The 24,213-nt window shown below is 35.9% G+C and overlaps 1 protein-coding gene across 5 annotated transcripts in view; it reads right to left on the bottom strand.

Moving 5' to 3' along the window:
• Positions 1-24,213, bottom strand: part of tiam2a (TIAM Rac1 associated GEF 2a) — a 324,201-nt gene that overhangs the window by 48,988 nt on the left and 251,000 nt on the right. For 4 of the 5 annotated variants that reach the window (XM_051925155.1, XM_051925156.1, XM_028797416.2 and 1 more), the window contains 2 exons: positions 23,936-24,187; positions 2,533-2,630 (listed from right to left, as the gene is read on the bottom strand). In XM_051925155.1, coding sequence (XP_051781115.1) covers positions 2,533-2,630; positions 23,936-24,187 — 350 coding nt within the window. Of the gene's footprint in view, positions 1-2,532; positions 2,631-20,254; positions 20,576-23,935; positions 24,188-24,213 lie in introns of those variants that run through there. The other variant, XM_051925158.1, reaches the window with a different exon arrangement.

Here is a 24,213-nt window from a genome sequence, read left to right as displayed (position 1 = left end):
TGTGCTCTCATTATTGTTTACCCAATTTAAGGGTTGCAAACTTTTTTTGAGTGGAACATTCAAAAGCCAAGAAATAGTTTTCACACACACTTCAGAAACAGGAGAGCCGATTTTGGACTTAAAGACAACGGGATACTTCAGTACTAATACACATAAGCAAGAAGAAAATAATAAAATTCCAAAGAGTAAACCAAATTAAATTAAGAAAGGAGAGCTGTAATTTATTTTCAAAGGTCTCACCAATGCATGTCAACTTCCAGCTCAACAACTCAGTATGAAAGGTTTTTGTAGTCTGTCTTGTTTTGACCCATCCTCTGCTTCTTTCATTGCGCCCTGGTTATCCTCAAAACTGCAATTACACATCTCCACAACAGCTTAGAAGGGAACACAGAACACACTGGAAACTAAAACCTTGGTTATACTGGCCAGCTAACTGTTGCTATTTACACTCAGGTACATTACCCCATTTGAAACCTCATGCGTAGGGACATTAAAGCTTGTACATGGTATGAAAAGTCTTTCTCCCTATGCACTCTGAAATATCAAAAGGAGAGTGTGTGAAGTGTGCTATAAAAAGAAGGGAGCTGCTGCTTTCTGCTTGTAATACGCATTACAATGCTCTGTGAATGCACTCATTGTATATGTTATGGTCCAGACAGATCGCCTCTTAAACCTCATAGTCCCTTGCAACACAAAAAGACACGGCTTCATAATCCAACTGAGAATAGTTTTGTTCAAAGACAGGCAACTTTTAGGATATTCCAACAAAATAAGCAAAATTATTTGTTAAATTCAAAATATTTTTGTAAGCAGTTACCTCCTTTTTATATAGTTTCCTTCTACAGGAAGCATCTTCTCAAGGCACTTTACAAGTACAAAGCATGGAACATATCCACAAGTATTTGTAATCTATGGAACTGATCCAACAACCTTTTTATTCACATTTTAGTTGTTTATCCACAATACCACCAAATTAAAATGATCTTTAGCAATTGAAAAAAAAAACTAATTAGAGCTTTCTGAAACACACCATGAAACAGAGGACAAGTCAATACATACCAGATTTAATTTTAACAGAACTATTGCAAACACATACTTATGAAAACTGTGATCCTGGCTAAGACTCCTCCAGGTCATCAATGATTCAACCTTTAATTTCATTTAGTTCCATTTACAAAAGTGAAAGGTTGAACACATATTTCTTGCAGAAAAGATAAATGCATACATCTATCACCATTTTTCATTAAAGTAAATTAAGTAAACCTACTGTATCTGTCTCTTATAATAACTCAGTGGAACGCTTCTGATGCACACAAATTATGAAAAATAACATGACACAAAGATGCACCCCATGTGTTTTCATACTAGTAAATTGTAGCAGTGGTGGGTGGGCTGCTAGCCTGACAGCATGTGCTTGCTTCGCCTTCTAGGAAATGTTATAAACATGGTTTCATTTTTGAATTGTGAGTAGTTTTGGTAAAATGAACAGATCACAACTTTCAGCATCCTCCAACCAAACACTAACTCTACAGTTTCCAGTAAACATTTATCTCCCGCTACTCACTGGCCCCTAAGGATACCTTTGGCATGTAATCTGAAAGATGCAGCATTGCTGAGACCAGTCATGTGAAGGTGCAGTCTTTCTCAATTGCTTCATTGACTTCCTGTAGTGAGTAGTGCACGATTGAGATGCTGCACCCATGGAGCATTTAAAAACTACAGCACCACCATTTTCTAACACAACCAAATAGAAACTGGGTTTCCAGAGCAATGCAAAGTAGATGAGAACAAATTAACATGGTCTTCTCAACAAAATTGCTGAGACCAGTCACCAAACGCTGCATTTTAAACCTTTCAATTTTCAGGATGTTTGTGAATTGTTCAGTGTAACAACCATCAAGAAAATGTACCTTTTCATTCGGGGGGGGGGGGGGGGGATGGTGAAAATCTGACCTATTTCGTTTGTTCTCAGATGCACAAAAAAATATCTAACAACTTTAAGACAATATTATACTACAAATACATGCACCACGTTGGGTCAGTCAGTGGATGAATGGTAAACTAATTTGTTATTAATTACAATGATCAATTAACGCAAACCACCACTAGAGCTTCAGTCAATGTTAATTCTGTTCACATTTCAGCAGTACTTATTATTGTCTGTATTTTGTTGTAAGGTGCTTCTATGCGGAAAACACTAATGAAAACAGACTCAACATTCCACATGAATGGTTGAGCTGGGCAATAAGAGGTGGGGAATCACAATCACTGTGTCTCCTCTAGTATCCTCCCTAATCCTAGTCACGAAGCAGACCTCTAAGAACATATTTAGTAACATTGGTCTTCCTTTTTGCACCCAGCACGATGAAGATCAATGATTCATATCATACTCATCTAATTCCACTCCTGTAAAAAAACTACACCAGAACCAGAAACATTTGCAGAATAAATTAGAAATATCACAACATAAGGCCAGTTCATTTGTTCACTGGCCAACATAGTCAAAGAGGCAGGAGTGTGACAGACTCTGACCTTTTGGTGGTTATCAGTTGGCTTTCTATCCTGCTCCAGATGGTCTTCAGTGGAGTCCCTCACTTCGAAGATTGTAATATCAGGAACTCTGGTGACATCTGAAATATACAAACAAGAATGACTGTAACAAACAGGATTCGGTGTCCCTGTAATGCATCAGCATGTTTCAATGCATACAGCTAAAATGTGTTCTTAAATAAAGACTAAATACTTATGCAAGAATCATTTTCTAGACTAAATGTTTAGAATATTTAGCTTTGCAGTTTATATTACAACTTTTATGATACATACAATAATTAAAGTGCAGCTGATTCACTATCATTCTGAATATACATTTTCAAATGCATTTTGTGGAGGGTTTGTTCTTCATCCACTAAACACAGTCATATTTGACAGTGGGTTAAACCTTTTTGTATACAGAAAGTTCATGAGAGTTCTTTTCAACCCATAAAGTTCACAATTCACAGAACTGGATGTCTCCATGTGACTATTTTAAATATGGTGCTGCCATATCCACACAGACTATGCTTCCTCATATCTAAGTAGTAGATAACAATGATTGCCAAAATATAACACTTTCAAAGACCATTGCTTACTTTTCAAATCATATGGCTAGAACTGAACAAAACTCTGTTTACATAGAGGGAATACGTCTTTTTTTTTTTTTTTGCATTATGCTGCATTAGAACTTTAGAACTTATTGTGACAAGAGCAGACCAATCAGCCCAACAAGCTTATTCATCCTGTTCACCTAGATTGTCCAAAAACAAGCAAGCCAAAATCTGAAGGATTCTAAAGCCCTTCTCTCTACCATACTACTTGGTAAATTACTCCATGTGTCTATGGCCCTTCGAACAAAAACTTTCTAGCATTTGTGCAAAAATTTTCTCTTAAGTTTGCAACCCTGTTTATGTGTTCTTGTTGAACTAATTTTAAAGAAACAGTCTGGATCTACAGCACTAATTCCTTTTATAATTTTAAATAATTCAATCTTGTCACCTCTTAATCTTCGTTTGATTAAACTCAAAAGGTTCAGCTCCTTCAGTCTCTCCTCATAGATCATACCTCTCACTTCAGGAATGAGCCTAGTCTTCAGTAGACTTGTCAAAGTCCAAACTATTTATCAGGTGCCCTAGCACACAAAGGCTCTCTACTGCAACCTCATCTTTTCACTCTGATAAAGTGCATGCTTCTGTTGACCTGTGGTATAGTGGGTCCGCTGTTCAAAAAAAAATGGCTGTTTTACTAAAGTGATGCATTGGCCAGCTTGTTCTCCATGGGTGCACTCATGTAGCTGTGGGGAGTTGGTGAAGTAATTGGGGTGAGACACACCTGCATGTGAAGGTGCAGTCTTTCTCAGTTGCTTCATTGACTTCCTGTGGTGAGCGATGCGCAATTGAGTTGCTGCACCCATTGAGAATTTAAAAACTTCAGCACCACCATTTTCTAACACAACCAAATAGAAACTGAGTTTCCAGAGCAATGCAATGTAGATAGATGAGAACAAAGTAACATGGTCGTCTCAAGGAAATTCTCAATCTTCTTTAGCTTTGCAGTAGAGGGTGTAGGGATGAGACCTAATGCATTACCAAGATAAGCAGCTAAGTGTATAAAGATAGGCACCATCTATTTTACTTAAGAAGATCATTACTAATTAGTATTTTCATGAACATGTTAGTTTGCAAGAGCCTCCATACTATTAAAAAGCATGTTGCACTTCACGTCTGACTTTGATTTGTGCACTTGTATCCTGTCCACGGTTGGTTGGTTTCTGCATTTCACACAGTGCCTTAGGATTAGTAAGGTTAGTGTTGCTCAAAGTGGGGTTCTATGATACACAGCAAAGGCATCCATAAAATAACTGGTACAATTTGGTAACTAATTCATAAATATCACATATATTTGATTTCCCAATGGCCTGGTTATTCTATTCTCCTTTACTCTCTATTTCATTACACTCCATTTGAAATATTTTAAAACAATCACCACAGGATATCCAATTGGAATGAAAAAAAATTACCTTCCTTTATTTAAAAAACTTAAAAAGTACAAACTTTCCAGAGAGAATATGTGATGGCGTCAACACATCCCACACACACAGTTTTCCAACAGCCAATCAAAACCCAACTAGCTGTTGCTTTGCATTGTTCTGCTCTTCATGTCATCTTTTAAAGGGGAATACAGTAATCTAGAAGACTGACCTTTCTAATACATGCCAAGATCCCTTGCACCAAGTATATGCATTTGTACTAGTCACTCCCATCATTTTCTGAGCCAATAAAAAATCATTAGAAAACCTTGCTTCATTCATTTTGTAACTGCTACTCTTAATCACGAGTATCAATCATGCATTACACTCTGCATTGATGAGTCACACTAAAGCTTGTTGGAAAAAAAAATAAAAATAAAGTAATGAATAGATTCTTGGGTCAAACATCTACATTGTCAAGTGAAAATAAACCATCTCCATCTAAAAAAGAAAAATGTGACAATTGTAAAGAGTATGGCTTTATGAGACCTCTTTCTCAGCAATGACTGCTAGCAACACAAAGTACAGGGCACGTTTGCATTTGGAGGATGATATCAGAATCTGCTTATCATTCATCACTCCCAGAGACAAGCACACTTACTGCACTAATTACCAGGTACATGATCACTGAAAGTATATGCAAAAATGTGGCACAGTGCAGTTATAATTCTAAACTATCTCAAAACATGCTTTACTTTCAAGAGCTCTATGCATTTTGTGATAATATATGATTAGTTCGGTGGTCCATAATTTTTTCACCCTTCTAAAGGGTCCCTACGCTGACAAAGTGTGAGAACCCCTGAGTTAAGATTAAATAAATGGATTGATTTCTAGATATTTTCCCATATGTAAATAATTAGGTATCTGGAGTGCAAGCTGTATCGGGTACTTTAGTATATACAGACATAAATTCAAGTTAAAAATCAAGTATCTTAAATGCTGTGTTCTGAGCTGGTCTTTAAAAATATATACAAAATTGATTGTTGTTAACAATGAACTACAGAACTACACATCACAGACCCATGCCTGAATGTGTAGGTTTGACGGGTGGCCTTGTGTAGGCTTCTGCATGTGTGACCTTATATTTTGCCTGAAGGGCTCTGCTTGAAAGAGAAGAAGTTTTTAAATCAAGAAAAATGAGAAAAAAGCCAACATCAAGGGTGCAAGAACTTCAAACCGAAAACATTAATATGAAACAGTAAATGGAAAGAAAAATATGAACGGGGGAAATAGAAAGTCATTAAGACTTACGGCTGATCCCTGCTCTTTTGGCCATTAAAAGAATGACTACGGACAGTATGAAAGGTTTTCCTAAGAATATGATTGATACTTGTTCAAACATTTCAGCACAGTTAGAAGGCTACTTGTATTGGTGCTAGAACATTACTGAACCTTTAGAGTCTTTATTTCTGCATACATGTGACATAAAATGTGATCAAATTTTTGCATAAGCCTTGAGACTAGACAAAGAGAACCCCAATTAAACAAATTACACAAAAACACTACACTTGTGCTTTTATTTATTGAGGAAAATTATCTAAATGTGTGTCTTATGCTGGAATGCAGATGCCAAAAAATGACACTTCTCAATCAAGCCAAAAAGGTTCTATTTTAGACTTGTTCATCCACAGAACATTCTTGCACTAGCCTTCAGGCTTATTCATGTGGACTTTAGAAAAAAGGCAGCAATGTTCTTCTTAGAGAGTAGCACCTTTCCCTCTGCAACCTCGCAATGCATACCATTGTTGTTCAGTGTTCTCCTAATGGTGGACTCATGAATAATGAAAGGAAATCAGATCCTTAGACATTATCCTAGAGTTCTTTGTGACCTCCTGGAATATTTGGTTGGCATCTAAAACTCATTTTCTGAGGTCCTCAGAAAAGAGCCAGATTTATGTTCTTTCAGTGGATAGGCCTCTCACTTCTGATAGACATCACATTTATTAAATCCCCGACTCTTATTTTCCATTCAAAGGATCTGCTAATCTTAGAAGTTTACATATTTTTTCACACACAAATATGTAACACTGGATAATTTTTCTCAAAAAAAAAAAAAGAAGTATAATGTTTTTGTTTCATTTATTTAATTGGCTTTTCTTTACCTAGTCTCAGACTTATGCAAAAATCTGATCAAGTTTTATGTCAGATTTTTTCAGATATAGAGAAAACTCTAAAGGGTTCACAAACTTTCTAGCACGCCTATAAACAGTGATAACACACTTTTTAACAGAACCATTTAAATGCCATTCAAACCCATTTATCCATTTTCTTTAACTCAATTTGTCCTAAAAACATGTTCTTCACAATAACATCAAACTAAGTAAAATAATTTGTCAAAAATTAACTGAAGACCTTTCTCTCCCAACAGAAAAAATAAAATTGTTTATTATTTCTGCAAGACCTAATTACCATAAGAGTATCACCCCTGGTTAGCACTGCTGCTTTACTTTATCATTAGTTTGTGCTGTCTGAATGGAGTTTGCATGTTCTTCTTTTGTTCATGTGGGTTTTTTCCTGGTGCTCATTTTTTCTTCACTGGTGGTTTTATATTGCTGTGTGTGTGTGTGTGTGTGTGTGCGTGTGCGTGTGTGCATGTGAGTGTGAGCAGGCTCTTTGATAGGCTGGTACTCAGTCCATGTCTGTTTTCTGCCTTGTGAAGAGTGCTGCTTGGATAGGTTCTGGTCCTCTTAAAACCCTAAATTGGACTATGCAGGTTTGATATCGTTGTACAATATTACCATTTAATTTGTTACAAATAATTTATTTCAGCATGCCTGCAAAAGAAATGTAACACACATGAAAATCAAAGTATTTCTTTAAAAATTATGTTTCTAATTTGGACATATTATACTGATTTTCCCCATTGTTGACTCTTGATGAAGCTTATAGTGGTAAGCTACGACCACTCAGGCTGTCTTCTGTACCAAGTATATAACACAGGTAGCACTAAAAGACAACTAAAAGGCAGGCAACCAACTCTGTCTGGAGATGATGTCTCCAGCTCCCTTTAAGATGCTGAGTAATGCACTGTTAAAATGTCATGTAAATTTTTACAGCTGCCTTCCACCCACATCTGTGTCTGCCTATGGCTTCAATATCATGCCTTGATCAAAGGAAGCATTGTCCAGTGTTTTAGAATATTTGTTACTTGACTGCAAAAAATGTTTGCATTTGTTCCAAGTGTCACCCAGACGGCAGATCAGTGTTTCCCAAATTCAGTCCTGGGGACCCCCTGTAGGCTGCAGGTTTTTGTTCCAACCAGCTTTTGTTTTTAATTGAACTCCTGGGCTAATTAAGTGATGTGTTATTTCCCAAGTTCTGTTTTGGGAACAATATAGAAATCAGAAAACTAAGTTTGGTAAAAAAAAAAAAAAAACAAAACAAAATATATTAAAATTTACCAAGCAGTTATATAGGAATAATGTATTTTTTTCTTTTTAACAATATTTTCATCTTGATCTTCATTCTACTTTTCAAGGTGCTCTAATTGTTTAATTAATCCATTATTTACTAATCTGTGGGTCTAACGCTAAAGTAGCAGTCTTTGATTATTCAGTGTTGTTTGCAAGTGTGTCTGCTCTGCTCGTTTTTAATTGTTGTTAATAAGATACAACGAAGGGGTAAAACTGCACAGAGAAAGGGCAAAATATAATGAAATCAACACAAGGGAGTTAAGTATTTAAATCTATAGAAAAAGCAGAAATACTTCTAAATGTCTTATCAATGTAAAAATCATGCTGCTGTGCTTTTCTGAATGTAGAATAAGAGAAAAATAAATACCAGCTAATTAAATGAGATCAGTGCTATCAGGTGTTGTCACTGATTAGGAATCTGATTAGAACAAACACCTACAGCCACAGGGGGTCCCCAGGACCGAGTTTGGGAAACACTGCGGTAGATGAACTGGAAATATGGGTAGCAAATACAAGTCATTGTTTTTTCCATAAGGTAGTTGCATTTTGTATTTGTATGTTACATTTTCTTCCCTTACTTAAACACATCCAGTTTTGCTAAGCGAAACATAAAAATAGCTTTCTTTTTATTTCATATATTGCCTTTTCATTGAAAAACACCATTTAGCACATTGCCCTGTTTCATAGACCAACATTTTTTTCAAGATGGTGTTTGCTGAGACAGACTCTGTTTTTATACTTTACAAAATACTCCATCCACTAGGTGGATCCTTCCACTGATTTTCCTTGAAGACTGTGCAACTAAGTTAAACATATCTACCCTGCTACAGTTCACTGGCCAAGATTCCAAGCTTTTCTTCATTAACTTGGCAGGATTAGAAGCAACACAGGTTCCAGACAGCACACCAGGCCATCACAGGGTGGATTTGTAAACACCCTAATGTTGGGGACTCATTTAAACCCCACAATCAGCCTAATATAAATGATTTGAGATATGGGGAGAAAACTAAAGTACTCAGAAGAAAAGCCATATAGTGGATGGAACATACAGACTCAATACATGCAGATACCTGCTGTGAGATGACAGCACCACCTGTGAGACAATAATACTACTCAAAACACCACCCTGAATTGGTAATAATGCTTTAAAATAAATAACCTTGACAATTAATGAGAATGCAATCTTTACATCAGAATATTTAAAATGGGAAAAACCAGTGTTATATCCACTTTAAATATAAATTATAGGTTTTCAAAAACACTGCAAGTTAACAGTGTTCTGTCGCTGGTATTAAAAAATAGTGTAGGTAACTACAGCAGAACTGCTTTCAGTTTATCTTCTACTTTTCATTTATATTTACGATTCTTTTATAGAAAATTAACATCTAACTAGTGTTGGGCAGACAACACAATACTGCCATTAAGTGCAAATAAATCTGCAGGATGCTGACTGCATTGATGAAAATGATGTTTATAAAAAAAACTTCTGAAAAAAGTAAAATGAATACCAGTTTATATATCTGGCCCTAATAAACTTTTAAAAGTAATCTAACATAACATTCTTGGTGTTATCCCAAATTATGACTCGGACTTGGAATTCAATGTACTGTAAATACTCCTATTACCGTGTCAGACTTGGGGTGAGGTGTAATGGTCAGCTTAAGAGTGTAAAGCCTGAATAATTCTCCAAACAGTATACTTTTGCCATATAGTGGATGAAAAAAAAAAATCATGCTGCAAAAAATTACGAATATTAGTGTTTTGTCATTATATGATAACTCATCAAAATTCAGTGGGGTGGAGCCCTCATCCAAAACATAATAGCGTGTGGCAGTTTTACAACAAATTGAAACTGATCTATTAGTTGAATCACGCCATAGTGATGACCAGTGATGAGTAAATCACACACAGTTTGGTGTGTTGCAAATTCAGCAAAATCACAGAAATGTTCGGGAACTTTACTGCACTCTGTGAAATGGATTGAAGTGAATGGGGAAGGAGGAGTAGAACTAGTTTTGAGTGGATTATAAGGTGCAATGGTTTTATCAAGTGTCCCTGAGGACTAGGGAAAACTATGCTGGAACGAGTATTGTGGCCAAAAATATGGTCTATGCACTGCATCACCATACCTCAAGCAACAAAAGATGCAAATTTAAAGAATACTACAAACAAAATACAACAAATGGCCACACTTTAATAATAAGGAATTAAACTATATATCATTGTGCCTATAGAGTTTCAATCTTGCCACGAAGCGGCAACGTGGGACTGGCTCATTCTACTGTTTGAACCCACAGCTCCAAATGCAGTTTAAAATGTCTTTTTTTTTGTTTTCCTTATATCTTTGCAGATGCTTTGCTCTTTTTTCTTCCATCAAGAAGAAAGAAATTCATTGTAAATAGTAATAAATAGTTATTATTATTATTTAACAACGTCTCATTTGGACACAAGCAGGGGGAGGGTAGTGATCCATTAAGGCTTGTTTTGATATAGTAGCTGGGTACATGGTTAATTATGCACATAAATTATCCATGCAGTGCTGCACTGGAAGCACACAGTGGTCTATGTTATATATCCGGTGGCAATACTCCTTATGGTCAGCTAATGAACTCCTCAAATGAAAATACTACAGGTTTAGTAAAAAGCATGCAGGATGGAAATCCAGTTAGTATATAATTGGGTCTTGGCCTCATGAAGCAGATGGGCAACAATCATGCAGATCAACATGTGTAAAAGGTCTGTGCATGGTTGCTACAGCTCAGTAATGACATACTGGTCTAGAAAAGCATCATGGAGTGCTGGGAAATAAAAGCTGGCTACACAGAAAAGTTCTAGTTTCTGGCGAACACAGCACATTTTCTGCTAAAAGTATTTTGGCAAATTTCACCAATCAACAATAGTAATGACAATGTGAAGCGGTCATCAGATGTGCACATGGATAGTGAAACTGATGCATACTGCACTGTGCATTGATGACTATTTCAAAACGTGTCATACAAAGGATGTGTACTAAATCTGCATCAGCACAGCAGTGGACACTAAACATCCTTTTCCTACAACATTTATGTTGAAGTTTAGGTATTTACATGTTTCTGTTACATTGTTCAATGTTTACAAAAATTAATTGTTTTGGATTTGATTTCAGGGGATACGTATAATACTAAGAAGAAGGCTACGAGTATACAGAGAGGCATTGCTGCATTCAAAATCATAAACTAGAAAGGCGCATTCATTTCAGGGCAGATAGAAGGTTTGGTTGAGACTCTACAAGCAAAATATTCCATTTGTCTGCATGGTAATGGTTAGGTATTTAATTACCAAATATTTAGCCTTGATTCAGCACGTTAAAGCAAATCTATTTCAAATTACTAATTTTGAAGATGACAAGAAAATAACAGTAATGGCAGCAATTGTGTGAACTAATAACCAAAAGCTACAAAGGCTAAATTTGGCCTGGTAATGAACTTCCAAGTACCAGCTAATGATGTAATGTGGTAACCCACTGACAAAATGAGAAGTCTCAGTCTAAAGTGCACTTTTTATTTCCAGCATTTCACGTTACTCAAACCAAAACTACAGGTTTTTCTGACTAATTACTTAACAGGCTTTATATATGCCACATTTCATATGACTTCAGAAGCGTAAAGCAGTGAATGTACAATTAAGAGTTTCTCTAGATGTGGCACTAAACTATTGTTCATTTTAATAATGTCACCATGTAAAGTAAATTGTGCAGTCTACTGTTCTGTCATACTGCTGAAGAAGGAAAATTCTCTTACAATTAAAGCCTAGCTAGTATAAGCAGAACAAAAAAAAGCAATTTTACCAGATGATTGAAAACCTACTGTTGTCTAATAGAATAATGATTAATAGAATCATTAAACTGTTACCAGATCTTCAGTTCAGTTTTTACTATCCTTAAAATATAAATGCATTATCATTAAATGAATAATGAGAGATGAAATCCTGCCACCAATTCAAAAAGATGATGAGGTTGGATGCCATTATTTTCAAAGAAACACTGTACATATATTTGAACCTTAACAACATGTCATGTTAAAGAAAATCTTGAGAGCAGCTTGAAAAGTTACCAATTAAACCTCAGGATGATGCTGCTACTCTGATCCATTTTTTTTTTTTTTTTTTACAAAGGAGTTCAGACATGAATGTAAGTGAATCAAGGAAAAGGATATAATATTATACCAATTTGCATAAAAATAAATACACTGCAGCTCACACTTGCAGAGCAATTTTATACAAATGTCTAGACAGAAAACTGATTTTTCCCCAATGTGAGCTAATGTGATTGGGACTGTACAGTATGTTCAAATCACTCTCTACATCCTCTATTTGTAAATGCAAATATTTACCAGTGGGAACTACATTTAATATATATATGCTGTAATTAATTAAGAAATTATTATTTCACTGGCATCAGAAGCAGTATCAAAAAAGAAAAGATTCTGCCTCAATACCGTCATGATGTTAAGAGGAGCAAATGGCCCAGCATGGGTGAAACCAAAAAATGGCTGATAAACTGGTGGTGGACACCATAACACTACACAAGACAGCAATTCTTATATACAGACTTCATTTACATAATCTAATCAAGTAGTTGGCAGATGAGTCGCACTCTCATCAGTAGTCTGCAACTTATTGTGACTAAATCAAACAGGTTTGATTCTGCCTTAAGTCATAGGGGATACTTGTGTGTATGTGTGAGAATTGACAAAAAAATGAGCAGCCACCCTGAAGAACCATGCATAGAATGCAGCCAAAAAGAATAAGATCCATGGTGGTTTTGGGCAAGTAAACAAAAATGAGGCTCATCTGTCTAATGTCTCATGTTTATTATACTACAAATAAATGAATAATGGAAAAAAATAAGGATGGGATTGTAGGTGAACTTGCCATACCTGGAAAGCATTTGTACAAGAACCAGCGTTGTCAGGAAGTGGTTTAACTGGTTGACAGCACATGGTCAGCTTGCAATACTTTTTGCAAAATATGCTCAAAACTCACCATAGAGTCATTTAATTGGTCCTCCCCTGCGATATCTTGTCATGTAATCTGACATCCTCAAGGCAGTAAGATTAGCAACCAATTTCATCAAGTTTGACATCACCCCAACTAGAAGTCATGTAAGGTCCTGCCTTCGGAAGACATCGATGAGTGTATATTTGAGCAAGAAAGTATTTACACAACCTACTAACAGGATCAGTAGGTTAGGTCACAGTGAATTAAAAACTAGTAAATTGCAGTTTTTATTACCACTCATAATGATAATAAGCGGTTTTACACTTATGTGTAAAAGTACTTATGTGTTTTGCTTAGATGATCACCAATTAACCATACAGTCTGTATGATACAAAAAAATGGGCAAAACATAACAACTTAAGTTGCCTTTTTGCGTAGCCATTGTGAACATCAAAAATTTGAACAATTTCTTACAATAGTTCTTTGTAATATGCTGGCAAAAACCTTATCTATAAAGTGCATAATATAATGGAATATCCCAATAAGTAGCAGTTTGATTTTCGGGTCAGTTGTCAGTTTTGTTTTGGGAATGTCACCACAGTTTGTCCCTTTGCAAAAGAAAGAGTATAGAAATGATGCCATAAACCCAAAGTATTTTAATTTACAGCTATTGTAGACTAAAATATAGTACACTGTTTTGCAGCAAGCAAGCAATAGATGGCTTTTTATCAAAACAACAAATAATGGGAAAATACTGTAACTGCCATTTGTCATTCTAATGATGTTAAAATTACAATTTTTAAGTCTCTTCGCCACTGATAATGCTATTTATAACTGTGTCTACCAACAAAACAAACCTAGTGTGACAAGACAGAAAAGACAACAATACAATACCTGGAGAAAAATCTGCAGTTTTGGGGCGAATATGGAGCCACTGCACAAACAACTGATCAAATATATACAAATTAAAATATGGCTATGAACTGTACATATAAACTCAGACAACACACTAGATAATTCTTCTCACAACTCCTGAGCATTTTTAGACAATCATTAAACAGATGTGAATTGCCTTGCATAAATCTGATGTCACCATAGACAAGTGTGATGTTCATTGGGTGCAGCAGACCCTCTAGTTTATTTTGATTTTCAAAAGTTTAAAACATTTTTCCCCAGTTTCAAAGCAAAATGCTAAACAGTATGTACCTTAAAAGGTGGCTACCAGTGTCTCACACTGTTCTATTCTACTTAAAAATGTAAATTTTGTTTAATGTTACAATAAGTTCAATTAATGGCTATTCATTTTACAAAAAAAGGCTTTTGTTCAAATAGCACATTGTGCCCATCAATGTTGGGATAAACTTCCTCATCTGAATATAAACATAAAAGATCTAATAAAAGCAATGCACACTTACATGGAACATTCATCTAGTAGTAACAGACTGAAAGGGTGAATTTATTCACATAGGCTGATAATTCACCCAATAGGCCAATAAAAAGTGTCTGCTTGTTGTTTATTCTAACAACAAAATGTAAGCTCACAGACTTTTGCATGAGAATGTCATTTGTTAATCCTTTTCCAACTAAAACCATAAAATTTTTAAAACAAAACCAGCACTTTTAAAAATCAGTAGCTTTAAATTAAAATCATAACATTTAAAAGCTTTACATTAAAATTTTTGGAAAGACTTCAAGTAACATATACCTTTCTTAACACATACCTTTTATATACAGCAACACACTCGCCACGGATATGCAGCACTATGACACTATACTGCAGTAACATGCGCTGTAACGCTGCCTCATACCCTTTGTTAAAGACAAATAGTCAAGTCCCACTGTTCTATTCACAATGCAAAAGATGAAGGCCTTTATTTGGCCTAGGTGCGATCTGCACGTCTTGTTCCTCAACCAAGTCAAAGTTTAAGCTTTCAAGCAAAAAAAAAAAAAAAGGTGTAATTTTTTTTGATCTACCACAATAAACATGTCCTACAGCAAGCACTACACTATACCGAAATTTGCTGTACACTTAGAAAAAAAAAATCAGAAAAGCATGCTTCATATAGGTAAATGTTCTCCTTGTCTAGTACAATTTTAATTAAAATGTTTCATGCAGTCTCACAGGAATGGTAAAAGGGGGCCATTTTTAGTATAGTATCTTAAGTTTATAGCTCCTCAGTAAGTATGGTGTAACCTGTAACTATGCAGTAGACAGCCACCTCTGTAGAAACTCACAGTTTTAGGTTTTAATCTCTGTGTCAAATACACTTTTATAACTGATCCCACTGAAGATGACTGTTTGCTTCTTGTGACATCTGTGAAAAATGTCATTTCCCTGAGGTAGCCAAAATGTAAAAATATTTGAAGACGTTTAGCACACAAATATTGCAAAAAAATATAAACTAATGTTTACGTAACTTTCTCAAAAGATGCAATTTATCTTCTCTAGATATTTTAAGGTACTAATCTACAACACTGCTACATGCAGTCTTGTACTCACTGTCACTTGCCAATACTATTTCAACAAGTGTTTTGTACTATGAAGCCTAATTTTTAACTGAATTACCAAATTTCAATGCAATACAGGGTGGCGCCTGTACTGATGTCTACCTAAAACTACTAACTATTAATGCTGGTGCTGTTTAAATGTGTCCTTTCCATCACCAATGCCAATAATCCAAAATGAGTTTAATTCTGTGTACATCTTTGCAAGCAAGAATATAATATTGAAAAGGACATGAGCAAAAGCTTCACTGACCACATTCATCACATTTTTTGCTGTATTTAAGAATTCCTCTCTAAAAAAGAAGAGCATCTTTACTCTAAAAAAATTTTCCTCAAAATTTTTGGTGTTGTGACCTACTTTTTCCTATGCAGGTGTGTTCATGACAAACCAAGGGGAGATGGGGTGGATCTCCCTTAACAAATCGAGCACATCTTTTCTTTTGACCCATTGGGGGGGGGGGGGGAGAATGGGGATCAAGTGAGATTGTCAGAGCTTTATGAATTGAGCATGATTGTCAAAGCGTGACAAGCAGTGGTTCAGAAATACTGCTTTAAAACATACAAGTGAAAAGTACATTTGATATAAACTTTTTGATTTTTTTTTTGTGTCCAAGTTTAGGGGATCTTTAATATACAGTAATCCCTCGCTGTATCGCGCTTCGCCTTTCGCGGCTTCACTCTATCGCGGATTTTATATGTAAGCATATTTAAATATATATCGCGGATTTTTTGCTGGTTCGCGGATTTCTGCGGACAATGGGTCTTTTAATTTCTTGTACATGCTTCCTCAGTTGGTTTGCCCAGTTGATTTCATACAAGGGACGCTATTGGCAGATGGCTGAGAAGCTACCCAACTTACTTTTCTCTCTCTCTCTTGCGCTGACTTTCTCTGATCCTGACGTAAGGGGATTGAGCAGGGGGGCTGTTCGCACACCTAGACGACACGGATGCTCGTCTAAAAATGCTGAAAGATTATCTTCACGTTGCTACCTTCTGTGCAGCTGCTTCCTGAAGCGACATGCTGCATGGTGCTTCGCATACTTAAAAGCACGAAGGGCACGTATTGATTTTCGGTTGTTTGTTTTTCTCTGTCTCTCTATCTCTCTCTCTCTTTCTCTGCTCCTGACGGAGGGGGTGTGAGCTGCCGCCTTCAAGTACAGCTTTGTGCCGCGGTGCTTCGCATACTTAAAAGCCAAACAGCCCTATTGATTTGTTTGCTTTTCTATCTATCTCTCTGACATGCTCTGCTCCTGACACGCACTCCTTTGAAGAGGAAGATATGTTTGCATTCTTTTAATTGTGAGACGGAACTGTCATCTGTCTTGTCATGGAGCACACTTTAAACTTTTGAAAAAGAGACAAATGTTTGTTTGCAGTGTTTGAATAACGTTCCTGTCTCTCTACAACCTCCTGTGTTTCTGCGCAAATCTGTGACCCAAGCATGACAATATAAAAATAACCATATAAACATATGGTTTCTACTTCGCAGATTTTCTTATTTCGCGGGTGGCTCTGGAACGCAACCCCCGCGATGGAGGAGGGATTACTGTAATTGCCCCTTTCTGCAGGGCAGGTGTTTCTATTTACAGCTGTAACAAGATCACATGGGTGAGCTAGTATTATTACAGAGCACCTTAATTGGGCAAAAGAGAAACCCACACTATAATATGAAGAAGAAAAACAGGGTTTAGCTTGAGGTATTCTCTGCTATTAGTTGCTCAGAATTTGGGCCCACATTATTAGTTTCTGCTGTTGAGCCATATTGTAGCCATGCCATTTGGCCACACATGGCTAGTCTAGAGTTCAGGATGGTTGTTTCCAATATATACGATGCTCATTTGGCATGAAGTACCCACTGAAAAATGAAAGTGGATGAGCTAGTCACAGTAAAGTATCCACTATTATTTCATCCATTTTGTTATGACTCTTGGGGTTTTATAATGTTCAGATTTTAGTTTTGCAAGTGTTTTGTAACTTTATTTTCAATTTGAGGTGTGGGGTTAATTTTTTACTATATTTATGATTTTGCGCTGCCATTTTCTTTTCATTTGTGGGTGCTGCCATTTCATGTATTTTACATGGGCTACAGTCATGCCATGCTGTCAAGCTGGTACTATTTAAGACGGTGGAGTGCTATAATCAATTTCCAAGTTTCTGGATTGTGGAGACAACTTATGGGCATATACTAAGCAATCAAAAATCTTTTTAATGAGTCAGGATTGCATGTTTTTCAACCTTGATTTCTGGTTAATGTATCGAGTTTTGACATATTGGCATTCCTGGTTTTGAAACCTGGTTCTCCATTTTTGCAGCAATTTTCTAAATCTATTTCACTATTATGAACGTGCCCATTACACTGTGGAAGGCAAACAGATTACAGTGGTGTTTTAATTGAATGTGCAATAAAGCAGGAAGCAACAATGACTATGTATTTTATGGTAATCTTGTGCTCTTTCAGGAGGCAGCATTCACAGATTAAACTGTCTTCACAGGTTGAATCTGCATTATGGTGGGAAGCAAGTGTGAGCTGGAGATGGTATAGCTTCCTATTATTTGAGCAGATATGAAATTGGGCAAATGCTGTGTGGCAATTGAAATTGAAAATTTTGTTTGACAAAATGTACACACGACAAAATATAAACTGATGTATCAAAATTAAAAATATTGCATAAACCCTCCATTATCACTCATACATAAATATGCATCAAAAATCCTTGCTCTCGACTTCAACTGGAAAAAAAGACTTGGAAGACAGTTGAAAACTAGCTGTTTACTGTCATTGCATTTATGGCTTGTTGTCATGGTATAAAAATGTCTGTAAAGACATAGTGATATAAAGGGTAGTTTAAAAACAAATGTGTAGTGAAAGAGCATACAATAAAATGGTAGAATCAATTCAGAATAGCGCATGCTTCAGCAGTTTGCCTTATGTTTCCAAACTGCAGAATAAACCAATGATGAATTCATCATCTGTTGCAGATATACTTATGACAGGGGATATGGTTCCCTGTTACAAATGCTCTCACATAACGTCGCCTTTTACAGCCTGTCTCGTTTTCCACTGTACTCACCATTGCTCACTTAGCCTGGTAGTTGCCACTCTTCCACACTTCTGAATTTTGTCCCTGTCCGTACGTAATATTCTTTCAGTCTCAACATTTAAATCCCAATATTCTCTCCAAAGGAAGAAGAGATACATTTTCTGTTCCAACTTTGCTTCATCATGCATCTTAAAATATACTGTTTTATTGTTGTGCAGTCTATAATTGCCATTAAGAACTTTAAATGTGAATTGCCTGCTACATTTTCTGTCCAAAGTAAAGTTCTCTGAGACAGCAAAAATATATACTTGTATAGTGCATACAAGATAAAGACTGGTTAACTGATCAAAAAAACAAAAACTGTGCACAGTCTGGCATGTAAAGATAAGAGCATTATCTCTCTGTTATCCTCAGCTCATACTCATGTACTGAGCATGTCAATAAACTGTCAAATCAGCTAGAGGAAAAAAACAGGCAACTTAAAACAGGCAATTTGAAAATGGATACTCTAAGGAAACTGAAGGACCATTGTGTCCAGAGTTCTAGGTTTATGTTGAGACAGCTAGGCTGGCATTGTTCACTGCTTAAAACATTTCCTAATTGCATAAATGTAAATGACACATACTCAGATATTATTGGCATGATGCTGTAAGCCCCAACTATGTAATAGGGAAACGAAAAGAAACTAGATAAAAAGTGGATGGATGGGAAACTACGCACTACACCACACCATTAATTCACTTCCTGGGCTGGCATAATCCCTGTCAGGGTTGCTGGGAGCCCAACTTTAATCTGACAGCATCAGACACAAAGTAAAGGTGGCGCAGTGGTAGTGTTGCTGCTTTGCAGTAAGGAGACTGTGGAAGATTGTGGGTTCGCTTCCCGGTTCCTCCCTGTGTGGATAGCGCTTTGAGTACTGAGAAAAGCGCTATATAAATGTAATGAATTATTATTATTAACCCTGGACAAAATACCAGTCTGTCCTATGGCAACTGACACCAATTTATACTGGGGCAATTTAGAGTCACAAATGATGGTGATATGCAAAAGTCCTTGGCATAAAGTGGGATGGGAAGTGGAAACAAACTCTACACTGACAGTGCCTGGTCTAGAATTCTAGGAATCTAAGTAAAAGCACTAACTACTGTGTCACTACTTTTCAGTCTGTAAACACACACACATCATCATCATCATATACTGTATATTATATATTATTATACACACACTTAAGCTGTTTATACACTGAATGAAAACCACACACCTGGGTTCTCTGATCACCAGGCAACTTAAAGACTTGCTAATGATGTGAGGAGTAGGATGTAGAGAGGTAAAAAGACATTAAATATACTGTAGAGGGAAGCAAAAATAAAAATCTGCTGGTGAGTGACACCGAAAATGGTTGTCCAAGTCAGTAGATCTCTTCTATCTACGTGGGAGGAGTCATTCATGAATAAATAAAAGCCGATCACTGCAAATGTGGGAAGACAATCCCAAGGTGTTTGAACTACATGAACAATGAAGCAAATACTAATTCCTTTACCAAACAAAACAATGTTTTGAGAGAAAAGTATTAAGTAGATCACCTCACTTGTTTTTCATAATAATTGCTTATCACTGGAACTGCTTGATAAAGAGACTACAAAAAGGTTAATGAAAAATATGAGTAGACTTTTTCATTAAAAGAATCAATAGCTAGGGAAAGCAGCTTCATTTATATCTATTTAACAATTTAAAGAGTCATCTGTTGGCTTACTTACCTTTGAAGACAGCAGGCAGAATACACGAAAGAACAACGAATCACTTGTCTTTGTTGTTCCAGAGTTATCCTTGTCAAAATAGCTACAGTTTTCAGTATATTAGCTGAGCATTTATTTTCGTCCCTGGTAAACTTCCACTTCAGAGATGACAGACATCACTTGCTTATCACAGGCAGCAAATAATGTTCACAGCATAATGGCAAAGCAAGTCTCCGCTGCCCTCCCCCACAAAAGCAGACTATAAAAGAAGCCACGCACAAATACCAGTTCACATTTACCAGTACACTTGCTTTGTTCCTGGAGAAGGCTTGAACCCAAAACAACACCAGCACAAAACAGCTTAAGGAATCTTTTTTTATTTCAGAGGAAGTAGGTGGGGATGACAGGACTGCGGGTGTGTGAAAGAAGCTGTGCAGAAAAGTGAGTCATTAAAAGCACGGCTTACTTGAGGCTCAATAGCACTCATTGAAACTTTATTATGGCAATATTGTTTTCAGACAAAAGCACAGAAACTAAAAAAAGGATAAATTGGACTACAGTATTTTAACGTCCACAAGTAATATCCATGCTGGGGCTCAGCCCACGATGATTAAAAAAATATATATAAATATAACAGAGCAGTCTCAAAGTCTCAAACACACTTAGTCCACTTCAGGTGCAAGGCAGAGGGATGGAGACAAACCCCCACAAAGAAACAGAGAGAACATAAAACAATTGTAAAATAAAATATGTGCTGTTGTTTTCCTCTAGACAAAAAATATACTAAAATCCCAGAATATCCAGTTGAAGACTCTCTGGATGCACCCTCTGTAAAGCATTATTTACAACTGCAGGGCTATTGTTCACTGAGTAGTTCTCAAAGGTTCAAAACATTTCCTTTCTAATATGAAGAATGTTAAAATTACTGTCAACTTTAGATGTGAATACTTGTCTCTAAAACTTAATGGCTTATAAAAGTTTCCCCTAACTGACAGATACAAACTATGATACCAAGACTGTGCCTAGTAAAAAACAAAAAAAATTAGCAGTTATCACCTCATTGTGATGTACAATATACTAGCAGTCTCTAACCAACCACATAAACCACAGTGCACAGCTCTTCCAACTGTATTATTTATATTTACTTTATCATCAATTTACTCAGTAGTTTTTTAGTTATACCTATGTTTTTCATTTGACAACTGTATTTGTTTTTATAATTAACACACTTTCCAACATCATACAAAGGAGTATTGCATATTTATAAAATACACCAAAGTCAGAATAAAATACAATGCTGTACACACAATAAAATAAAACATTACACAGTATACAGAGAGAAATACTTCAAGAAAAATCTCCAAGTATCCATACTGAGCAGCATTAGGAACAATGCACAAAAGTTTTGCTTCCCAGCCCTTGCTAGTTTTATGTATTACCCATGCAAGTTTATCCATTTCTCATTTTTCTCCTGCTGTCAACCTCTGTGGGGCTGTTTCCAGTCTCACACACAATCTGGGTGGTTTAGGCCCCAGAACCTTACATTCCTGTACTGGAATATATGTATTTGGGAAAAATGGAAAGATGGACTGACATCCCATTCAGGTTTTAAAAAAAGGACTCTCCCCCTGCCCTATTCTAACAAACTCACAAACTGCACTGTTCCTCAAAATATTATTTTATCATTATGCATGTGTATTACATGTGTTTTATTTGAATATTTTATTTAAAAATCTGAATCTAATTTCTGCTTCAATTTCAAGTGAGATTATGTTGTAGTTACTACAAAACAGATTTGAACAGGCTTGTCTGGGTCTAGATATATATCAAGGAACCAGGCAGACAAACTGTCTTTAAAAAACAAAATAAAATCATGGCTGGAATATTCCAAAGCCTAAAAATGGGGAAAGTATGATGGATAAAATTTTTAACCTTCTTTTACAGGCCAACATCAAAATACTGTGGTATGTATAAATTATTCTGTTTTTGAAATGTGTTGGCATGCAATGTGAAGATCTGCAAAGAAATAATATCCTATAGATGGAAGCTTTGACCAAAACTATGAATTGAATTTTGAAAATGGTTGGCTTCAAATTTATGGATTAGGTGCCATCTAGTGGATGCTTGAAGATTTAAAAAAAATAAATAAATAAAAAAAATAAAACAACACCCATAAGACAAAGTGCAGTCAAAACCAAGCTCTGCACAGGGGTAAAAGAATTTCTTTATACTGTGTATTATTAAAACTGATATGCAGTATCACCTCAAAAACAAAACACCAAGACTAAACATGTGCTTTTCAATTACTTTATGCCAACATTTTGTATTTCTGAATACTCTATTGTCCAAAACAACACATTATTTACAGCACAGCTACCAATGTGATTATCATTTGGCAGGTTGTTACTTCAGTTCATTTATTTTGAAAAATCAAAAACATCAGTGCAACTTAACATAAATCAGGCAATCAGTTTGGGAAAGCAGGCCATTGAACAAATGCATTTTCATTACGATAACATGGCTAACAAACCTTATAGTCAATCAAATGCTGACTATCCAAATCATCACTGACAACCAAAAAACAGTTTGAAATTTATTCTGTTTCATTACTAAAGAAACCATACAATATATCATCCATATTCATGTACAAAATGTGGTTTCAACATGACATATGTAGGAGGAAAAAAATAAACATAACACACAATATTCCATTAACCTGACCCCAGTTAAACAAAACTCAAATCTAACATGATCAAACCTAATAAGAACAAACGGAAAATGACATAAGAATGCAGCTCAAATTTTAATTTCTCCACATGTGTATATAGTCAGCTGCCATACCATGCCACAAAAATTCTATGAGTAATGCTGTATTCTTAGGAATGCAGTAAAATTTGGAAATACTTAAGGGCAGGCTCTCGATGATTTGACTTTAACAGTGGTTAGGGCCCTCCTGAATTTCAAGAATAATCAATTTATGTTTATATGGTACCTTTCTCACTGATTACTCAGAAGTATGTTAATAACTTCAGGTGGGACTGATCTAACAAATGCCAAAATTCACAACATGAATAAGGTGTACATAATATAATTACATTTAGAGTAATGGGAACTTTGGAGCTATTAATTAATACTAATCAAAACAAGCCTTGTGTATATTTGTACCATATTTTCTGGAAGGTTTCCATCTTTCCATAATGATAAATTTGAACAATCCTGCGGTCCTTTTAAATGTTTCCAGCATTATCAATATAATTGATGTAGCACAAAGTTCCTGGAAGTTTTATCAGGCTAAATGTGATGTATGTTGTTGGTATCTAAAACAAATGGCTGTAGTGCCATTCAACTGTGTTCATGTGCATATTCAAGAGTATATTCTATGCAATAATAGATGGTTTCTTTTTTAGATTACTTAATGACTAGCTATATTCCAGGGTGCAAGATTATACACTAAGTTAAAGGCAAGAATTGAGATGGCAACCTCACAATTTCAAGTCTAATGCCTTGTCAGCTATACTATTACACACTGCCAGGCCTACATTTTCTTCTAAATAAATGATATTAGGACCAACAATCTGGAGTACTGGAACCCAACCGAGTAAATGGAAGAGCATTAGACAGTCAGGTGACCAGAAACCTGGGATAAAACAACATAACTAAAACACCATTTAACAGATTTAAATAGCAGGGGATGTATGTTACCTGTCGTTTTCTGCTCCATCTGTTTGTCAAAAAATTCTTCCAGAAGCTGTGATTGTTTAGCAGTGGATATTTTTGAATTGGAGTCTTTCAGTTCATTTTCTACTAACTTGTCTGTTTTATCATCATTGTTTGAAACTCTCTTGAGTGTCAACAATAGGCTCTGCTCGCTGAAAAGTTCCCTGATGTGAGTTGGATCAAGTGTGGACACAGTTTTTCCATTTATGACGAGGATTTCATCACCTTGTCTCAGCCCTGGAAAATAAAACTGGCAAATCAAT

This window comes from Erpetoichthys calabaricus, chromosome 3, assembly GCF_900747795.2.
Source record: "Erpetoichthys calabaricus chromosome 3, fErpCal1.3, whole genome shotgun sequence".
Taxonomy (NCBI): domain Eukaryota; kingdom Metazoa; phylum Chordata; class Cladistia; order Polypteriformes; family Polypteridae; genus Erpetoichthys; species Erpetoichthys calabaricus.
This window is presented reverse-complemented; position numbering and strand designations above follow the sequence as displayed.